Genomic DNA, 20,452 nt, shown 5'->3' with positions numbered 1-20,452 from the left:
AAATCCATCATCATAACCATCGAGTTTCTTCTCCCTCAAATGATTGTTTAGTTTTCCCTCAAATGGATCTATATTATTAGGTTCAATCGCTCCTTGTGGTAGTGAGTTCCACCTTCTTACTACCCTTTGGAATTTTGAATTCCCTATTGTATTTCTTGGTCATTATCTTATATTGATGGTCTTTAGTTATGCAAGTTCTCCGCAAGAGATAATATACTATATCCACTGTAAAAACTCACTCAAAACCTTTCATAATTTTAAACACCTCTATTAGGTCACCGCCTCAGTCTTCTTTTTCAAGAGAAAAGAAAGCCAATCTGTCAGTCCTTTCCTGATATGTATACCTATGCGTTTTTGGTATAATCCTTGTAAATCTTACCTACACCCTATCCAGTGTCTCTATGCCCTTTTCCTAATAAGGTAATCAGAATTGCATGTAATATGCTAAGTGTAGGTGTAACCAAGTTTCGATACAGCTTTGCCATAGCTTTCTCATTTTTAATTCTATCTGTCTCGAAATAAAACCCAGTGCTTGTTTTCTTTTTATATGGCACAACTTATGTTTGATAAATCTGTACTCTGATCCCTTTGTTCCTCTCCCCCACCTTGACTTGCACCTTCCAAATAAGAAGTGCCCTCCCTGTTCTTCCTACCAAAATGCACTACCTCACATTAATCAGTGTTGAATTTCATGGTCAAGTATTTGCCCATTATGCAAGTGGATTGACGTCCTCCTGTCATTTCTTGCAGTCCTCCTCTGTATTAACTGTCCCCTCCCCCAACCCCCTAATTTAGTGTCATCTGCAAATTTAGAAATTGAGTTTTTGATTCCAAAGACTAAATAATTAATGTAAATTGTGAACAGCAGTGGTTCCACCACTTGTCATCTTCTGCCACTTGGAATAACTACCATTTATTCCCACTCTCTGTTTTCTGTCTAGAATCCAGCTAGCAATCTATTCTGCCACTTGTCCCCTGACTCCACATTCTCTGGCCATATTCATTAGTTAATTATGGGATAACTTATCGAAGGTCTTCTGAATTTTCAGATAAATTGCATCTATTGGATTACCATTGTTTACTCTCTCTGTTACCACCTCAAAAAACTTGGTAAGGTTTGTCAAGCAAGCTTTTCCCTTTTGAAATCCGCGCTGACTACTCATTATTATATTTCTCATTTCTATATGTTCTTCTATTCTCTTCTTTTGTAAGGATTCCATTATTTTTTCTGACTACTGATTTTAAGCTATAATTCCCTGGAGGTATTCTGCCCCACCCGTCTTAAATATAGGCATTAGATTAGCTATCCGCAAGCCCTCCGGCACTACAGTTTTTTCTAATAATCAATTAAATATGCATAGTAATGTCTTCGCTATCTTTCCTCTAGATCCTTTTAAAATATGTGGATGCAAACCATCCAGATCAGGGGTTTCTCCTCTGAGTTTGTTTAGTTTATTCAATACATCCATTTAAAAAAAATAAATGCAGTTATCTCATTGCCCATCCCTTCATTCAATGTCACGCACCTGTTCTACCTAACTGGTAAATATCAAAGCAAAATAATTATGTAGTACTTCTGCCATTTCTCTATCACTAACTGTGGCATTATCCTCTCAATCCCTTAAAATTCCCATCACAGCCTTCCTTTTTATTGATGTGCATGTAAATATTTTACTATTTAGTTTAATGTTTCTTAATTTGATTTCATTGTTCCTTTCTGCCTTCCTAATTGTTTTCTTAACTTTTCTCCTAATCTCTTATTTTTTCATATCATGCACTCCTCTGGTGTCTATGTACTTAATGTTTTCTCACCCTCAATAGTTCCATTATCCCTTTATTCATCTGTGGAGCCCTAATAGTGTTTAGTTTCCTTTTAGTGGTGTGCCATGGACAGAATGTATCTGCTTGTTTACTGCTTATAGTTGGTATGCTTTGTATGGAAAGAGACATGCCTTTTCTTACCCTTGGTGTATTCTAATTAAATAATTCAGCAGCAAGCTTTCATGAGATTAAAACAAAGAAAGTCATTTATTCTTACACATATACCTAAAATTAACGCAATGTCTTACTCCTGGCCCCAGGCGCGCGCACGCACACGCACGCACACACACACACACACACACACACAGATTGGATACAGATAAAGATAGCACACTTCTACAGATTACAGTCAAGTCAGTCCCAGATTTATGCTTCCCTGTCTCCCAAGTGGCAGGCCTTGAATGTATTTGATGATTTAAAGTTAAAGTGAGGGCCTTATAAAGTGAAAAATTCCCAGCAGGTTACAAGATGTCTTGTCGAATATCGCGGAAGTTGGTTCTCAAGTGAACTTTGAAACTGGAGCAGCTTAAGCCCTTTGGCTGCTTGATGGCCTGCAGCTAATTTCAGAGTCAGGTTCTGAGACTGGCTGATGACTGATGGTTCATAAAAGGCAAAGATGGCACAGCCTTTCTCTGGAGCTGTTGTCTTGTCGGTGTTCTATTGCCCAGGGCTCTTCTGGGTCTTGGGATAAAAAAAGGATCTCAGTATCAGAAGCCAGTTTCCGTCACATGGGACGGAATCGTCCCAGATTTGCACTAAGTGCGGTAGTGAACGGGTAAAATAACGTTTTACCTGCCAGCAGCGATGGCGGGTTTTCACGCTGTATTGTCCCAACCTCACCACATTATTCATGCATTCCTGGGAAACACACCGTTTCCATGGTAGATGGGCTCTCATCTGCCTGCCCACTAACACCTCGCCGCTTCATCACGCTGGGCATCATATTTAAAGTCTAACCGCGCGCACACATCTTAGTGCTTCCAGTTCATGATTGCTGCAGGGAAGATGTCCATGAAAGGCAAAAAGACTGCAGCCCCCAGGCTTAGTGACATGTCACTGGAACGCCTTTTGGATGCCATAAAGTCCCACTGGTATGTCCTCTACCCTGGCTCTGGCTGCAGAATGGGCTGCAGCATGACCAACCAGGCTTGGGAGGTGGTGGCAGTGGTGGTCAGCGCCAATGCCCTTCAAAAGAGGACAGTCACCCAATGCCACAAGAGGATGAATGATCTCCTTCGTTCCGCCAGGGTAACTCACTCTTCTCATCACTTTCAACTCACAAACTCACAAACCCATCACACATCCACAGGGATATCATTCACTGCCAGTTAAAGGAACCCCAGAGGAAAAAACAGTAAAAACTGGGAAATAAGAATACTGGTCCAAACTGGTGTTGTACACTTTAAAATGGAACACCAGTAAAACCGGAAAATACTGCTCCGAATTGTTTTTTTCTTTCTGGGACATCATCATTCACTCTCTCACATACTCCGTCATTCACTTCACCCCATCCATGGGACTGCTCACCACCCGCACAAGCCAGGCATACTTATCATTTGGCCTGGCAGGCGTCCTGCTTATACCCTCTCCATCTCTATTCATGCAGGACAAGCTGGCACACTGGCACAAGGGGGAGAGATTGCAGACTGGTGGAGAATGCCTGAAACCAAGGTCCTCACGAACTTTGAAAACACAGCCATCCAACTGGCTGGCGATGATCTGGACTGGTCCTGTGCTGAAGGTGAGGTTGGCGCTACTCTACCAAGTGAGGGTCCAGCAGTGCAACATCTATCAGACAGCCATGCTGTGAGTGATGTGTCCTCTCCCCTTGCTTCTGCAGGCACATCTACCAAATAACCGACAGAGTTCATGATCCAGGGCCTCCAATCAGGCCCCGAAGAAACCTCTGAAGAGAATCACACTCCCTGGACACATTACTGTTGCCTGCACCTCGACGGTGCTGGTCATAGCTGAAGAATGTAGTGGCCAGGCGCCATAGAGTTCCACCATTCTCTCTCTCTATTCTCAGCACCTTTAAGGTGGGGCTGGCCCCCAACTCTTCAGCATCTGTGACCAGTGATGCTGTGCTGCTGAAGGGCTCAGGTGCTGAAGGCAGACAAAGGATCAGGTGCTTCTAAAGTTTCATGCCTGTGTGTCCATGAAATGACCCTGATCACAGAGCACAAGCGAGCTGCCCTCGGCCAAACAGAAGTCAGACATTCTCAGATGCAATGTGAGGATATATGGGGTCACTTCACTGGATGTCGTCATCATCCTCTATAAATCTAGCAGCTATGAGGGCTTCCTGAGTGCGCCTGCCTCATCTAGCCAGTGTGAGGGCCTCATCCCTGTCATCGTCACCTTTGAGGACATCCTCACCCTCACCCCCATTGGACTCATCCTCATTGGAGGAGACCTCCATCTCCTCCTCAGCCCACTCGTCTCCCCGTTGCATCGTCAGGTTGTAAAGGGCGCAGCAGATGACGACGATGCGTGACACCCTCTGTGGACTGTATTGCTGGGCTCCACCAGACCGGTCCAGGCACTGGAACCTCATCTTCAGCATCCCAATGGTCTACTCCACTAAGTTGTGAGCTGCAGCATGAGCCTCATTATACTGTCGATCTGCAGCAGTCTAAGGCCGCTGCACGGGTGCCATCAGCCACAGCCTCTGCAGGTAGCCCTTATCCCTGAGGAGCCAACCCTGCAGCTTCTGTGGACCCTGGAAGACGTCAGGGATCTGTGACCAACTGAGGAAGTAGGACTCGTGCACACTCCCTGGAAACCGTGCGCACACCTGCAGGGTGCATTTCTGGTGGTCGCATACTAGCTGCACGTTCAGCGAATGGAACCCCTTGTGGTTTATGTAGTTCACCGCGTGTTGCAATGGAGATCTGAGCGCCACATGAGTGAGGTCAATCGCACCCTGCACCTGTGGGAAATCCGAGATCTGGGCGAATCCAATCGCTCTTGCATCCTGGCTGTCCTGGTCCTGGGTGAAATGCACAAAGTTGCGTGCCCTCGTGAAGGTAGCATCCATGACCTCATGGATGCATTTGTGGGTGGAGGCTTGTGAAATCCCACAGAGGTCACCTGTGGAGCCCTGAAAGGGACCACTGGCATAGAAATGGAGCGCCATGATCACTTTCACAGCCACTGGCAGTGGATGCCCTCCAGTCCCCATAGTGCCAAATCCTGCAGTAGCTGGCTGATGTGACCGACCAGTTCCCTAGGTATGCACGATCTTCGGCGACACTGGTTCTCAGTCATATACAGGAGTGAATGGCGGCGTCTAAAGTCCCTGGGTATCGCTAGGCGCTGACCTACAATGGCTCGCTGTGGCTCTTTGACGGCTTGTGCAGGAGCCCCAGCCACCCCTTCTTCCTGAGGTTGCTGCTCCTGCCTCTGCGCAACCTGGAGCCTCAGCTGCTCTCTTCTCCACCGTCTCTGCCCTCTGTAGTCCACCAGGCATATAGATAGTTCACCAGGCTCCATGACCCTGATGTTCTCCTCCTGCAGTATGAAAGAGAGACACATGGTTAGCATAAGTGTACGAAGAACCTGTCCTGGTTAAGTGTGAAGGCCCCTTAACGCTTCCCAGAGAGTACTGGCCACCACTTGGATGGCCAGAGTCTAATGCGTTGAATGGCTGCCCGAAACCCCACCCACCTCTGTCCCACTCCACCTGACCAATTGGCGGCAGCCTTACCCATTGAACTACATGCTGTGCTCTCAGCTCAGGCACAGGCATTCACCTAACCCACACTGCAAGGCAGCAATGTTAGCTTGAACCATGGGGGAGACTGGTCCAAACCGGGATGCTGACATTGCAAGGGGCTGTGAGCGCATCCAGCTTGAGTGGGCAGATAAACTAGAAGCCCAACTCCAATCATATCAATGTGGATGTGCCTGAACTGTCTCAGCTGCAGAGGAATGATCATTTATACAGGTTTCCCTAATGGATGACCGCTTCCTTCGTTCACCCTACCCCCCTGCCCCGAATGCTCGTGCACTATATTCAACGGCAGGGCTGCTCTTGCCCCCAAGACCCCCACTCCCCACCACCCCAACCACAAGTTGCCTCAATGGCAGGGCTGCCCTTGACACCGTTTCCCCCCCCCCCCCGCCATGCTGCTCAAGCTTGAAGCCCAACAAGCGACCCTGGCGAGTGGTGCACATCATTGCGGTGCACTCACCTCTGAGTTCCCCTCAATGTGCAGCCCACCAAGTGCACACCTTTTATATGCTGTTGTGAAACATGTCGGCGTGCTTTCCTGCCAACATGGACAGATAATTTAGCGGTGGGGAGAACAATTGCGTCAGGATGGCCTAATAATGATATGCAGATGTATTACAATGAGGTTCTTGACGTCCGATGGCGGGAAATGTGGCATGCATTTGGTGGGTTGAGCGGATGATCGTGAACTGGTTTCACGCCATCATAAAACTGATTGTGCCATATGGTCCACTCATGCCATTGAACGTGCCCGACATTGGCAGGCACAGATAATCCCAGCCATGATCAATGGCCATTGTCCATCTAGAATTACATAAAAATAAAAGGCCATTGATATAAAATTGGAAATAGAAGGTGGTCTTTCAGACTGAACTGGTGGATTAATGGCCTCGTCAGCTTTCCTTTGTTGAACTGCAAACCTGGAGACATAAGAGTCTAGGGGCAGAATTTTGCCATCGATGTGCGGGGGCGGGCATGACACGCCGACGAGTAAAATGATGTGTGATGACGTCGGCCATGCATCCCGTCGCCATTGCGCATCATTTCAATATTTCATTCAATGGCGTGCGCCTGAGGTGGCAGTGCGCCTGCCGAACTGTCAACGGCCTATTAAGGCCATTAAAAAAGCTATTAAACTTGTTAAGAATGCTGGCCGTCCAACCTTAAGGTTGGCGGGCAGGCGAAGAGCCCAAGCGGCCTTCGAATTTTTCAGGAAACCTCATCCATGGGCGGAATGAGGTTTCCTGAAGGTTTTATAAAATAATTAAATAAATTTTCTTCACTTCACAAACATGTCCCAGCTCATGTGGCACTGAGACATGAGGGTACATGTTTAAATAAATTTTAACTTTATTTATTAAAAGGTTTTGTAACCCATTCAATCTCCCTGAGGCACGGAGCTGCCTCAGGGAGATTGCTGTACTCTTTCGCACGCATGCGCAAAAGAGCACTGGCCCCAACTCTCCCTCCACCCCCCGCCTGCACAGGTAGCGGTGAGTGCTACTGGCCGCGCATTGCACTGGGCAGGCCTTAATTGACCTGCCACGTAAAATGGCGGCACGCAGCTGATCGCGGGTGGCAATAGACTCCGTGCCTGCCCCAACCCGCTCCCACCTAGCCCGCCCACCATAGGAAAAATTCTCCCCTAGGAGTCCATTGACTCTGTGTTTTGAGTAAGCTTTGAACAATGGCAGCTGTGAATTCCACAGATAACATTTGTCTTGGTATGTCCATTCCAGATGAAAGTCCTACCCATAGTTATTCAATTTGGAACTTTCTGGAAGCTTTATAATCTGTATTGAATAAACAAACCTTGGAGCCATTTTAACAGTTCATCAGTGTCAATTCTACACAAATAAAAGACAGTTCCTTAAGCTTCCATATGAGCTCAATCTAAGTGTAGAGTTATGAATATGACATGCTATTACTGGGCATGACAGGGGGAATATATTTGTTAAAAAGATACCAGAGATATCACTCAAATTATTTGTCCCTGGAGTGTGATAGAATGAGCAATACAGTGACAAGTTGATTGGTGAGGTTTGATCTCATAAAAGAAAGAACTAATTGGGTTTAATGGCCTTCTTCTGTTTGTCAGCAATAATTGGTGTCTTTCAGTCTTTTTTATTCTTAATAGTTTTCTTCCCTCACCCCATTTCGATAAATTGCTGATTACTTGCTGTGACTCCATAGGAGCTGCTTAATATTCCAATGATTTTTCTTCAAACTATCAGTTTAATGCATTTGCAAGGAAGTGCATTTGAATGAGTTATTAAAATGAACAGATCATTTGTGTTAAACAGTTACACCAGAAGAAGCATCAAAAAGCATATTCCTTGGCCTCCAAGCACAGTTCGGAAGTGAACTACTTAATTTAATTTTAAAGTTGATTTGTCTGTAGAAGTTGAGTAGTTTCAGTCTGCCTTTCCTCACCAAAATATAGATAAGAACTGGAGCTTACATACTAGGAAAAGTAGCTTATAGCCACCTTTGTCTCAAAAGTGTTAACTTTTCTCAGGGAAGGTCAATTTTAAAAACACCTGGTTGTGCATGCATGCTTCTGACCTGTGCTGTTTGTCCTGGTTTCCAGCTATGTGATTGGCAGAAACCTGGGGCAAAGTCTAAAATCTAGCAGCTCTGAACCAACTTCCATTCATAATGGATGACACCAGGGATACATTTTTAACAAGAGGGCTTCTTCAGTACTTGGAATGAGAAAAAATAAATGTCTGAAGTGTGAGGCATTGGAGGTCTTATTAGCTAAAACAAATAGGTCAGTCCTTTTCTAATTTTTGTAGTCTGTATATTATAGCACAATTAAAGAGATGGGTCCATTTAAATGTTCCTTTCTTATTGATATGGTCTGTGGCATCAGTTCCAGTATATTTAACTTAAAATGTAAAAGCAGCGGTATAGGCAGAAGGGGTATTCAAATGCCCACTAAAGTTTCTCTGGGGCTGTATCTTCCGGTTGGCGAGCGTGGGCGGGGCCCACTCCCCGATGCGTAAAATAACGCGGGGTGATGTTGGGCGTGTGTCCTGACATCACAGCACATCATCCAGATGTTCAGTTCGGCAGGCGCGCACCCGAGTCGGCTGTGCGCCCGCCGACCTGTCAACGGCCTATTAAGGCCATTAACAAAGCAGTTGAAGTCCATAATGGACCTGCCCTTAAGGTTGGCGGACAGGCTGGGCTTCTGAAAAAGCATGAACCCTCATCCACGGACGGGATGAGGCTTCATGAGGATTTAAAAATCTCACTATTTTAAAATAAAAGTTATGGACATGTCCCAATTCATGTGACAGTGTCACATGAGGGGACATGGCAGGGAAATTTTTTTCTCAGCTTCATTTAAAGTTTAAAATATGAGCCGATCTCCCTGGGGCAGCATTTTGCCTCAGGGAGATCTGTGCGTTCTTCAGCATGCATACGCGAAAGAGCGCACTCCTGGCTGAGGGAAATCCCCCCCACCCCCGGCCCACACAGAGACCGCATAGTACTTCCTGGCGGATGTCATGCTGGGCAGGCTGTAATTGGCCCTCCACGTAATATGGCGGCATGCCCCCAACTGGGGGTGTCGATTGGAAGCCCGCCCGCTCCCGCACTCTCCCCCCCCCCACCAACAGGGGGAGAATGTTGCCCCGATTTCTTTTAAATGAACCGACTCCTTTCAAAGTAATGTGGCTTAGATCGGAACATGGTAACGAGCCAGCTATTTAGCCCTTCAAGCCTTCCTGTCTATTCAATAAAATTATAGCTGCTCTGCGATCTAACTCCATGTACCTTGCATCCATATTCTTTATATTCCAGATACCATATATGTTTCTGTCTCCATAGATGATGCCTGACGTGCATTCCAGCATTTTCTGTTTTTATTCCCAGATTCCTTTGTTAACACAAACCTATCAATCTAGCATCAATTGCTGTTTGTAGAAGCAAATTCCAAAACTCTAGCACTTTGTGTGTAGAAATGTTTTCTACTTTGATGGTCTGGCTTTGATTTTCAGACAATGCTGCTGAGTCCTGGCCTCCACAATGAACAGAAATAGATTGGGGGAGAGATCTGTTCACACAGCATTGTTTCTGGGAGCAGGTAGCATTGTGGGCTGCGACTGAGGAGCTCATGTGACATCCTTCAATGATATCAATGAGGCATGCCACATGGGCTGCACAGCTAATGGCCCATGGCATTGACTGCCCCTGGGGAATTGATGTAAGCCTGTATAGTGGCTTGCACTACATGATCCAATTTCTCCCTCAAATTTTTTCTGTCTATCCTATTTGCACCTCTTAATATCTTGAAAAGTTTAATCAAATCACCCCTGAAGCTCTTACATTCCAGAGACTACAAGCCTAGTTTGTGTCATCTGTCCTCGTACTTTAATCCTTGGAATCCAGGTATCATTCTGCTAAATCTACACTGAGCATCCACAAGACCATATATCCTTCCTAAGGTGCAGTGCCCAGATCATTTGACAGAAAACAGAAGAACACATTTTCTTCCAGTGTGAGTTAGTTGTTTAGTCCAGCTGGTGTAACCAGAGTACTTTACACTGGCTGAACTGAACTTTATACCAAAGCATTCAACCATGTGAGCAGAGGTGGTCTATTTAAACTGCAGGAGAAAATTGGCTGCCCCCAAAGCTGCACAGTGTGATTTCCTCTTCCATGACAACATAATGGGGAAGATCAGCTAACTCGGGGCAACATTGGAACTCTTTGAGATCCACATGGGATCAAACAGGGATATGTTCTGGCACTGACACTCTTTGGCATATTCTTCTCTTTGCTGCTATCATATGCTATCAGCTCATCTACAGAGAGTGTCTACTTGTATACCAGAACTGGCGCAAAGCTGTTCAGCTTTGCTCACCAGAGAGCCAAGAGAAAGGTGTGCCAAGTCCTCACCAGAAAGTTGCTCTACACTAATGATGCCGCATTAACATCCCTACTGAGGAACACCTTCAGCGACAAATGGACAGACTTTATTACACCTGTAAAGAGTTTGGTTTGACTGTGATCATCTGGAAGACAAATGTTATGGCTCAGGATGCTGTCATACTGCCATCTGTCAGCATTGACAATGTAACGCCAGAGGTTGTTGATAGCTTCACATATCTAGGCTCCACAATCACCAGCAATCTGTTACTTGATGCTGAAATCAACATACGCATCACAAAAGCTGCAGCTGTTCTGTCCAAGCTGAGTAAGAGAGTGTGGAACAACAGCAACCTGACTGAGAACACCAAACTGTGAGTCTACCAAACCTGCGTCTTTACCACACCCCTCTACAGTGGCGAGACCTGGACAACATATGCTAGACAAGAGAAAAGGCTGAACAGTTCCCACTTTCCCTATCTCAGACATATTCTTGGCATCTCTTGGCAGGACAGGGTCATCACCTCAGTATCCTAGAGCGTGCTAATTCCATCAGCTTTCACTCATTACTAAGCCAGCAACATCTGCGCTGACTCAGTCACGTTCATCAGATGGATGACAACCATATACCCAAAGACCTCCTGTATGGTGAACTGGCCACAGGGTCATGACCTCCTGGGCATCCATACCTCCGCTACAAGACCAACTGCAAGCAGGATATCAAGATGGCGGATATTGACACTGACAACTGAGAGACAGTCGCTGACGACCATGAACTCGGGAGGCTGACCATTTGGAGAGGCTTTGGAAGAAGTGAGCAGAAATGAAAAACTCAGCTGATCAAGAAGAGGGCCCAGAGGAAACAGAGGCTAGTGAATCATGCAGCTTTTCAGTCTCCTGTGTTCCCTGGAAGCAAATGCAGCAGAGAATGCCTTGCCAGATTGGGGCTTCTGAGCCACACCAGGTGATGTTTAACACAAAGTTGACCATCCCGGCGCAAACCATCATCTTACAAGACGTCAAGCTGCCACATGTAACCTTACTTTTCTAACTGGGATATTGCAGTAGTAACAAAGCTATTGATAAACTAGTGACACCTGTGCTTTAGAGTTTTAGTTCAACAAGACTTTTTCTTTTTATTGGTTGATCTAGCAATTCAGAATAAACAAAAGAGGTTGTGTTTGAATATTTTTGAAAATCCCATTTGAAAATTAGAGCTTCCAATATTGTTTATTTGGTCTGGTAATTTCATTTTCAAACACAACATCTGTGCCCATCTCCTCCCACCCTGCCTGAAGAAAATGATACCTGTTCCACTATGCGAAATATTTAATGAAAATACACAGTACTCCAATGTTCCTGTTTATCATTACAAATCAGCATTAAGCACCTTTCCATAGTATGTTGTTTTGCCATTTAAACACCATTGGCCAACAACAATAAGGCTCTTGGCTAATCAAACTTAGACAGAACCAATTGATGTTGGGCATTTTTTGGCAGTTGGCAGATTTTTATTCAGTTAATAATATATTATTAATCTTCAGTATTAAATTGTATATACTAGTTAATCTTGTGTATTGTAATTTGATTGCTGGATGAAAAATGACAATTCAAAACCTGACATTGAACCGAAATGATATAGAAACATAGAAAATAGGAGCAGGAGTAGGCCATTTGGCCCTTCGAGCCTGCTCCACCATTCAATATGATCATGGCTGATCATCCAACTCAATAGCTTGCTCCCGCTTTCTCCCCATATCCTTTGATCCCTTTCGCCCCAAGAGCTGTATCTAACTCCTTGAAAATATACAATGTTTTGGCCTCAACTACTTTCTGTGGTAGCGAATTCCACAGGCTCACCACTCTCTGGGTGAAGAAATTTTTCCTCATCTCAGTCCTAAATGGTTTACCTCATATCCTCAGACTGTGACCCCTGGTTCTGAACTCCCCCACCATCGGGAACTTCCTTCCTGCATCTACCCTGTCTAGTCCTGTTAGAATTTTATAGGTTTCTATGAGATCCCCTCTCATTCTTCTGAACTCCATCGAATATAACCCTAACAGACTCAATCTCACCTCATATGTCAGTCCCGCCATCCCAGGAATCAGTCTGGTAAACCTTCGCTGCACTCCCTCTATAGCAAGAACATCCTTCCTCAGATAAGGAGACCAAAACTGCACACAATATTCCAGGTGTGGTCTCATCAAGGCCCTGTATAATTGCAGCAAGACATCCCTGCTCCTGTACTCGAATCCTCTCACTATGAAGGCCAACATACCATTTGTCTTCTTTACCACCTGCTGCACTTGCATACTCACTTTTAGCGCTTGGTGCACAAGGACACCCAGATCTCATTGCACATAACCCTCTCTCAATTTAAAGCCAATCAGATAATAATCTGCCTTCCTGTTTTAGCTACCAAAGTGGATAACCTCACATTTATCCACATTATATTGCATCTGCCATGCATTTGCCCACTCGCTCAGCTTGTCCAAATCATACTGAAGCATCGCTGCATCCTCCTCACAGCTCACCCTCCCACCCATACAATGTCCTGTCCATGAAAATTATTGTACCAGTCACTTACTTGGTCTATATCTGCGTAGAATGGAACATTATTCTGTTTAAAAAAAACACTTCAGTCAAGCTGCAAACGTTAGAGGAAAACATAATTTTCCAGGCCCTCAGCATGTTAATTTTAATTTTTTTTAGGCTAAGTGTCTGAAGTGATGGGCTGGATTGTATGCGACCACCCCCCCCACCCTCCCCTCCCGTGTGTCCCATTTGCAGGGGGTGGTAGAGGCATTGGGCAGACTACTCACCCTTGGGCCTACTGAGGTTCTTCAGTGGCCAATTAATGGCTATTTAAGTGCCTTATCCTGCCTCCCACTGCTATTTTACCCACAACAGAGGGAGGCCTAGGCCAAGTGGGTAGCCCTTTGCTGGGCAAGCTGGTGTGGGCATTGGAGGGGAGGACCTCTTTTGGGATGGCCCTGTACCTATCAGAGGCACCTCCTCAAGGTCATATGCCCTCCTTTAATCTTCGCCCCGGGCCTCTGAAGCCCGGCCCCAATTTCTTGCCTCTCGCTAGGGCCTGCCAGCCTGGCTCCGCCAATACCCCTGATTTGCCTTCAGTCTGGCTTACATAACCTCCTCTTCTTCAGCATTGGCTGTAGTCCCAGCAGTGGCCACCACTCAACCCTAGTGCTGCTGGGGCTACAGAGATGCCAGCCAATCAGATTGTCCAGCATCTCCAAAGCAAGATTTCCAGATGGGGGCGGAAGTCTCACCCTGAACCAATTTAGGCCCGCCGAGTGTAAAATGGTTGCGGGGCAGCCAGCTTTTTCGTGAGTGGTCTCCTCGCTGACTTTTCAGCGGGGGTGGGCGTGGTGGCGAGGGAGTGCAGCAACACAGCATCCCATTAAATTCAGCCCAAATATAGTTTCCTGCTGGTAAATTTCAGAACCATTGCTTACCTGTGATAACAACAGCAATATCTGGTAGCTTATTTTCCCGATTAGGAAGACAATATCGTTTTTCTTTCAAATGATGATTGAGCTGCAGTGCATTTTCAGCATTTTCTGTTTTCATTTATTTTGCTACACTTTCATGCTTCTATAAATACAAATTCTTTTTTGCATATGAAACAATGATATTTTATATTGTGCACTGCATCTTAACTTTTAAAAAAAATCATGTCCAATCAAGCAGAAACAAAGCAAAGGAACAGGTAAGTCAGATTTTGGAAGTTGCTTCTTCAGGCACACATTTCACTTTGATGGTTTTAATTATTGCTGAATAATGGTCCCAATGTCTAAATGCTTTCAATGCTAACATTCGTACATCTGAAATAATCCTCTTCTGTTTGATATATTTATTACTATTGTAGAAATTGCACTAATAGCATTTTCGATCCTCTGTATCTCTTTCAGTTGCTACAGAAATAGTGTTTCCACCTGAGGATTTGATGATACAGAAGTCTGCACTGGCACAGTTTAAATGTCATGCTGAATATGACTCAGCTTTTGAAAATGACTTTGAGTTATCATGGAAAAAGGATGGAGACGAAATTTACAGTGACCAAACAGAGAATGACAGGTAATAGTTTGTAAAATGGACAAGAAGCACTCCACTTTAGTCATCATTATTGCTAATGTCAATTCAGCACCACTAAAATCATCTAGAATAAAAACTGTCAATGTAGTAGGTATCCATTTCTTAGGTCAGCAGTCTTCCAGTGTGTGCTAAGAATTTTTTTTTTTACGTTTACTTCATTTTTATATTTTGCACAGGCATGCGTATTTTTCTTCTGTTATTGTCTGTTTCTGATTTTTAGTGAAAAAATTGTGAAAATAAATTGGAGAACATATTTTGCTAAATAAAAGCAAGGAGAACACACCTGTAAGTTAATGCATCTTGTGAACCAAATCTACAAAATTAGCTTTAAAATTAGGCATACTTCTACTTAATTCCTGACTTTGTACTTTTTCATGAAGGCGCGTCTGTTCTTGTTTGAAGGTAATTTTATCCATTCCTCATTTTTCCTGCTTGCCTGCCCAGCAGTGCAGCCAATGAGCTGTCTCATGAGCATCATTGTAATTTGTGGGTGACTTTTTTGCCATTCTGGCATGCACTGTGCCTAAGTGGCATGACTCCGCCCTGCAACTCGGTAGAGAAGGGAATTAACAGAAACCTAGCTCTATGTCTTTCTTCTATATTGGAATTCTTGCATTTTGTGCCACTGTATCATGATTACATTCGCTAGTTGTAAATTATGTCATTAAGCTGGTATCTTTAGAGGTTTCCATTGGTAAGTGTTCTTTCTAATATAAAGAATCATGAAAGTAAGATCTACTTTAACAAAGTTGGTGTACCATTATAATCTTGTAATCCTCTAGAATAGTTATGGATGGTGATATCCTTCGAATTATTGATGTAAGTGAAGATGATGAAGGGATGTACACCTGTGTCGCAAGAACCTCCTTGGATGCTGTTACAGCAGATGCAAAACTTGTCGTCCTTGGTAAGTATTCCTTGGGAATTAATAGTGCTGTGTTATGTATGCATTTGTTAAGAGCACTTATTGTAAGGCTAATAGCTAACTCTGACTGACCTAGATATTGAGCAGTGCAATCTGTTATGCATGGTGAAATGTCAGTTCTGATTATTCTCAGATAATTTGAAGTGCCACATATCAATAGTAATTTCAAATCAGCAGGCCCAATGGTGTTTTACAAGGAAGTAAGACAAGAAGAGGTTAAACAAACAGATGAATCATTTTCATTCTGCAAAGTTGTAAAAGCAGTTGGTAAGCTATCCATGTTAACACTCTTGTGCAACTTTGCAATATTGTACAGGACTCAGTCACACCCAAATAGATATTGACTGCTTTATTTTCTAATTATAATTATACCAGCTTTGGGTATTATCCTGCCCAATGATTTTCAGGAGGATTGCTGTGATTTACTTGAAGTGCCTTCTAAAGGAAGCGTTTAGATCAGTATAAATTCAAAGAAGTTCTAGAGCAGCTGTGCCATCGAAAATTTAATTTAGCAGGAATTACATCTGCCTTGATGGTCGTGAGCTGACCCTGCTCTGTCCGCCTGCACTGGGGTGCCTATCATTGGGATGAGGTGAGGCTCCAAAAAATCTCTGCTGCTGTAAGGGTCTGTCACCTGAAATAGCTAAAAGAAGCCATCCACCAGGGTAGGAAGGAAATACTTAGCCTCTGCTTGGTCTGTTGTGAACTTCCCAGTAGAGCAATTGGAATAGATCACCAGATTATCTATTGCATTCTGTAGGAATGGCATTTTATTTTTAAAAGGTCCTAATCATCCCAGCAGCAGTACACATCAGTAATATGCTAGCATTACAAGCTTCCAGCATTGCTTTGGTGGGTAATCCATGAAACTAATGTATAATGTCACTGTCATTACAGCCTAACTTGATAATGTCCATTCTCTTTGGGTAGGATTTTCTGGTATCTGGTGAAAGTGGCGTGAGAAGATCATTTTGGGACAAAAGTGATGCATCCCTGCTCAATTTTCAACCCCAGCCTCCCAAGTTACATTAGTCAACCAGTGTAACTCAACAGAGTAGTCTTCCCAAGTATCTTCAACAAGGGATAATAGTAAAGTACCCACTTAGCTCAAACTTGTTTATCTCGACATTGTATTAATATTGACAAGAAAATATTAATTACTTTATGTATGTCACTGTCAACATAATCAATGGCATACTTGATATGATGATTTTTTAAAAATTCCCTAATGGTAGTGAAGGCCTTCTTTTATAACCATGTATATTGACAGACTCATATCATCGCATGTAAATCTGCTGACTTACCTTGCTCCCAATCATTTATAACATGGGCGAGATAGCCCTGTTTTTAAGTGCATCCTGGACAAAGTTTATTCGGTCAAGGAACAACCACATGCTCAGGGGAAACCATGTAAAGATTGTGTTTTAACATTTGTCACCAATAACATGGCAACATGACTGGAACAGTTAAGCTATAGGTTCTGGTAAGAACGCAAGGAAAAAAAGCATTTCTTTAAAAACATGAATTATATAGCAAATGTCCAAATAAGTGCAAAGATTTATGCCATAAATCAATTATGCCAACAACATTCAAACAGTCTCACATCTGGAGACTTTAGCAGATGGGACCATATAATTGACCATCTTTTAGGCCAGGTTTACATATATAGCTTCTGTAATCTGTCTGATCTTTACATCATTGGTTATTTGGATGAGGGTGGGGGCGGGGAAATGATTAGGGGATTGGAAGCAGATGGGATAGCCAGGAGGGGAGGACAGAGAAGAGGAAAGGACGAGGAGCGACCGGAGAGAGAAGAGGGACAGGAGAGAAAGAACTGGATTTGGTGGCGGTAATTGAAAAAAAAACAATATCCAGTAGGAGGATAAAGCCATAGGCCAACTATCTTTAGTGGATCAGTGTGAGGAAGGAGCAAAATGCTGTTTCATGAAAGCAGAGGTCATTTTTTTTTTAATGCATCAGCCAATATTAAGAACAACTGTCTTATTTAAGTAGCACCTTATCACACCTGCAGGATATCCCATGAGCAATTCATTATTTAGCGAAGTCACTTTTGTTACATCCACAAATGTGACAGCCAGTTAGATATAAGAGGAAGAATTGTTTATCCTTCTAAGTCAGAGGCAAAAATGTTTCAGATTGAGCTACACTAACACAGTGAAGCACAGATTGGGGAATTGGCCGTGTAATCTGTCTAGCCTATATGATTAACTTACTCACTGGAAAAATACACTGAGCCTTCCAGGAAGCTATTAACAATTGTTTATTTCTTTTTCTGAAGTTTATGTTAGTTCAGGTTGTTGTGTTGTTGTATGCTTTGTTTTTTTTGTCACTTAAGGGGAGGATACATTAGTACGGTGAACCTAATGCTTAAGTTTTCAAGAGATTTGACTGCGAAAAAATTGTTGCATAAAATAAGAATGAGCATGAGGACAAGTTTTAAACCCTGTAAAGCAATTTAGGTTGGTTACAATATTACACAAATCAATTAAGCAAAACTATACTTCATACGAGAAGAAGACATTCCACTCTTATCAATGAGCAGTGTAAATGTTAGTTTACTAAGCAGATGAGTATCACCTATCAAAGTATGGAGTATAATTCAGTTTGTAGTTGGCTTGGATATGCTGTCTCCACAGATAGACAACCTCAATACTCACTACCTAGGTTCAAAAATAAATAATGGATATTTAGATGAAGCACCAGAAGGTTTCTGCCACCTATGGCACAAACGAGAAGGAGCTGTTCTGCAGGAAAGGGACAGGGGAATGCTGGGAGATAAAGGAGGAGAAATGCTTTTTCTGAAAAGAAAATCAACCTTTCTACCTTTATCAGCTCAAAGATAGCTGATAGTTCAAAAACAAACACTCAAAGTGGTACTCCAAAGCATCCCTTAATCAGTCAGAATTCATAAAAAGCCATGTGATTCTGTTTCTGTGTTTTTGTGGAAGATGCCTCGTTGGTGATAGTGCCTTTTTGGTGCTGCTTTACTTGCATGACAGACCCATGATTCATGAGCATTAGAGGTGCAAGTGACTGATGTTCCCCTCCTGCATGAGCTAAAGGAGGTCTCCAACTTAACTGTCATAGATGAAGTATTATCTGGCAGCTGACTTTCTAAGGTGGCCTTTCAATTAATTCTAGAGTGTTTTACTATCTGTCAACCATCTTTATTATTGTTTTCATTTCTCCCTGGCTGGAATTATCACTCTACTGAACAGTGAAATTATAAATTGCTGTTCAGTCCACCTAGAAGATATAATAGTGGGTTGGAGAGTGTAAAGCAGTTAAGGCAGCCTTTGAACTTCATTTGAACTCCAGTTTATGTTATAGTTCAAAACTCACTGTAGGATGCCACATAAACTAGTGTGTGTTAACAAGCCTGCACATTGAGGGGCTCCAACGATAACATGAACTACAAGAGTGAATCTCAAGTGATTTATTGATGTCATCTGAAACCTGAGATGAATTCTTTTCTTTTGACCTATTCCATCCTCTGGTATTTTACTGCTCAAGGCTTTATTCTGCAGACACTTTATTGTTGATATCTACTATATTGAACAGTGATAGTCAGATTGTTTCCATATTCAGAACAAATGGTTTAACCTAACATTCTTCTGTACCAAAAAGATTTGAACCACAATAATATGAAATTTAATTTCACTATGCTACAGAGTAAGGGGATACAAAATTATAATTTCATAGTTTCTAATAAAATCATTGGAAGCTGTGGAGTCTTCCATTTTCTGTTGCAGACAAGATCACAAAATAATTATGGTTCAAACTATATTAATTCAACCATCCAGGAAGATCCTAACATCATCCCCATTGTAGCATCTTGTTGCTTAAATTATACTCGTTTTTGCTTAGATGACTTGATCTGAACATTCAATCCATGTGTTTAGTGGTTTTTGTGTGATGGTGAATTTCCTGATATCAGCTCAATGGTTCATTTTGTATGTAGTCTTGTCATATTTTCACAGTTGAAATAAAAGTAATATTCTTTGTAAATATTCCTATGCACTCAATTATTGTGCATACCCCTATAAAATCATCTCCAAGTCACCTTCTGCTTCGGGTGAAAAACTGAAGGGTGCAAAATTCAGATGTGTGGCACCCATTTTGTGGGTGACTTGGAGGTCCAAAATACATGCGCGGCTTACAGACACACTTCTGGCGTGAGTCGCACAGACACCGTATTGGTGAGGGCATTAGCGCCTATTCAGTTAGCATCCACAGTTAGCAGAGCAGGCAGATCGTGTCATTTATCAGCATGACTGTTGTGCTGCTATTTTGCAGCTCAGTGCCCCAGCTAACGCCCTATCTTGAACATATGTTCTGCTGTTCATGGTTAACAGCAGGGAGGACTCCATAACAGTGTTATTGAGAGGGATCATCTCGTACTTACAAGCTGGTTGCTGGTTGAAAAACACTTTACTGCCTTCAAGACTTTTGCACTGTTTATGACTCTTCAATAGAACTATCTTTTTTAAAAAGCTACACTTTAAAAAACAGAAATTCAGGATGGCCCTGAGAGCAGCCAGCCAGGTTCGTTGATCAGACTATGTTTATCTTTAGAGAGGACAAAGACACTCTTTCTGATAGTGACTCAATGTTAGTCAGACCAGGAGATAAACGAAACTGCACTAACACCTTCATTATAAAAGAAATGTGAATTTGCCTTTTCAAGAAGCAAAGGTTTTGGCGTACTAAAACCACAGTCGGGAGAAAAAATCCAACTGCCTAATGGGATTACCACAATATTATATTTGGACCATGACTTGACACTGATGTGAGATCACATGATAGAGCGGCCATCTTGGCTCCTTGCTAAAGATATAACAGAAAAACTTCAAACTGCTTTCAAAGAGAGACAAAACTCTATGATAGAACTTCATCACCCAGGGAGAGAGACCAACTAGCACAGCCATTGAACTGATGTGGTCAATTAGGCTAA

General features: G+C 43.1%; 1 protein-coding gene across 9 annotated transcripts in view; it reads left to right on the top strand.

Moving 5' to 3' along the window:
* chl1b (cell adhesion molecule L1-like b) overlaps positions 1 to 20,452 on the top strand; it is a 954,137-nt gene that overhangs the window by 589,826 nt on the left and 343,859 nt on the right. For all 9 annotated transcript variants that reach the window (XM_078543741.1, XM_078543742.1, XM_078543744.1 and 6 more), the window contains 2 exons: positions 14,369 to 14,534; positions 15,335 to 15,459. In XM_078543741.1, the coding sequence (XP_078399867.1) occupies positions 14,369 to 14,534; positions 15,335 to 15,459 (291 nt within the window). The remainder of the gene's footprint in view (positions 1 to 14,368; positions 14,535 to 15,334; positions 15,460 to 20,452) is intronic.

This window comes from Cetorhinus maximus, chromosome 6, assembly GCF_964194155.1.
Source record: "Cetorhinus maximus chromosome 6, sCetMax3.hap1.1, whole genome shotgun sequence".
Classification (NCBI taxonomy): Eukaryota; Metazoa; Chordata; class Chondrichthyes; order Lamniformes; family Cetorhinidae; genus Cetorhinus; species Cetorhinus maximus.
The sequence above is the reverse complement of the archived record's forward strand: the minus strand, read 5'-3'. Positions and strand labels throughout refer to the sequence as shown.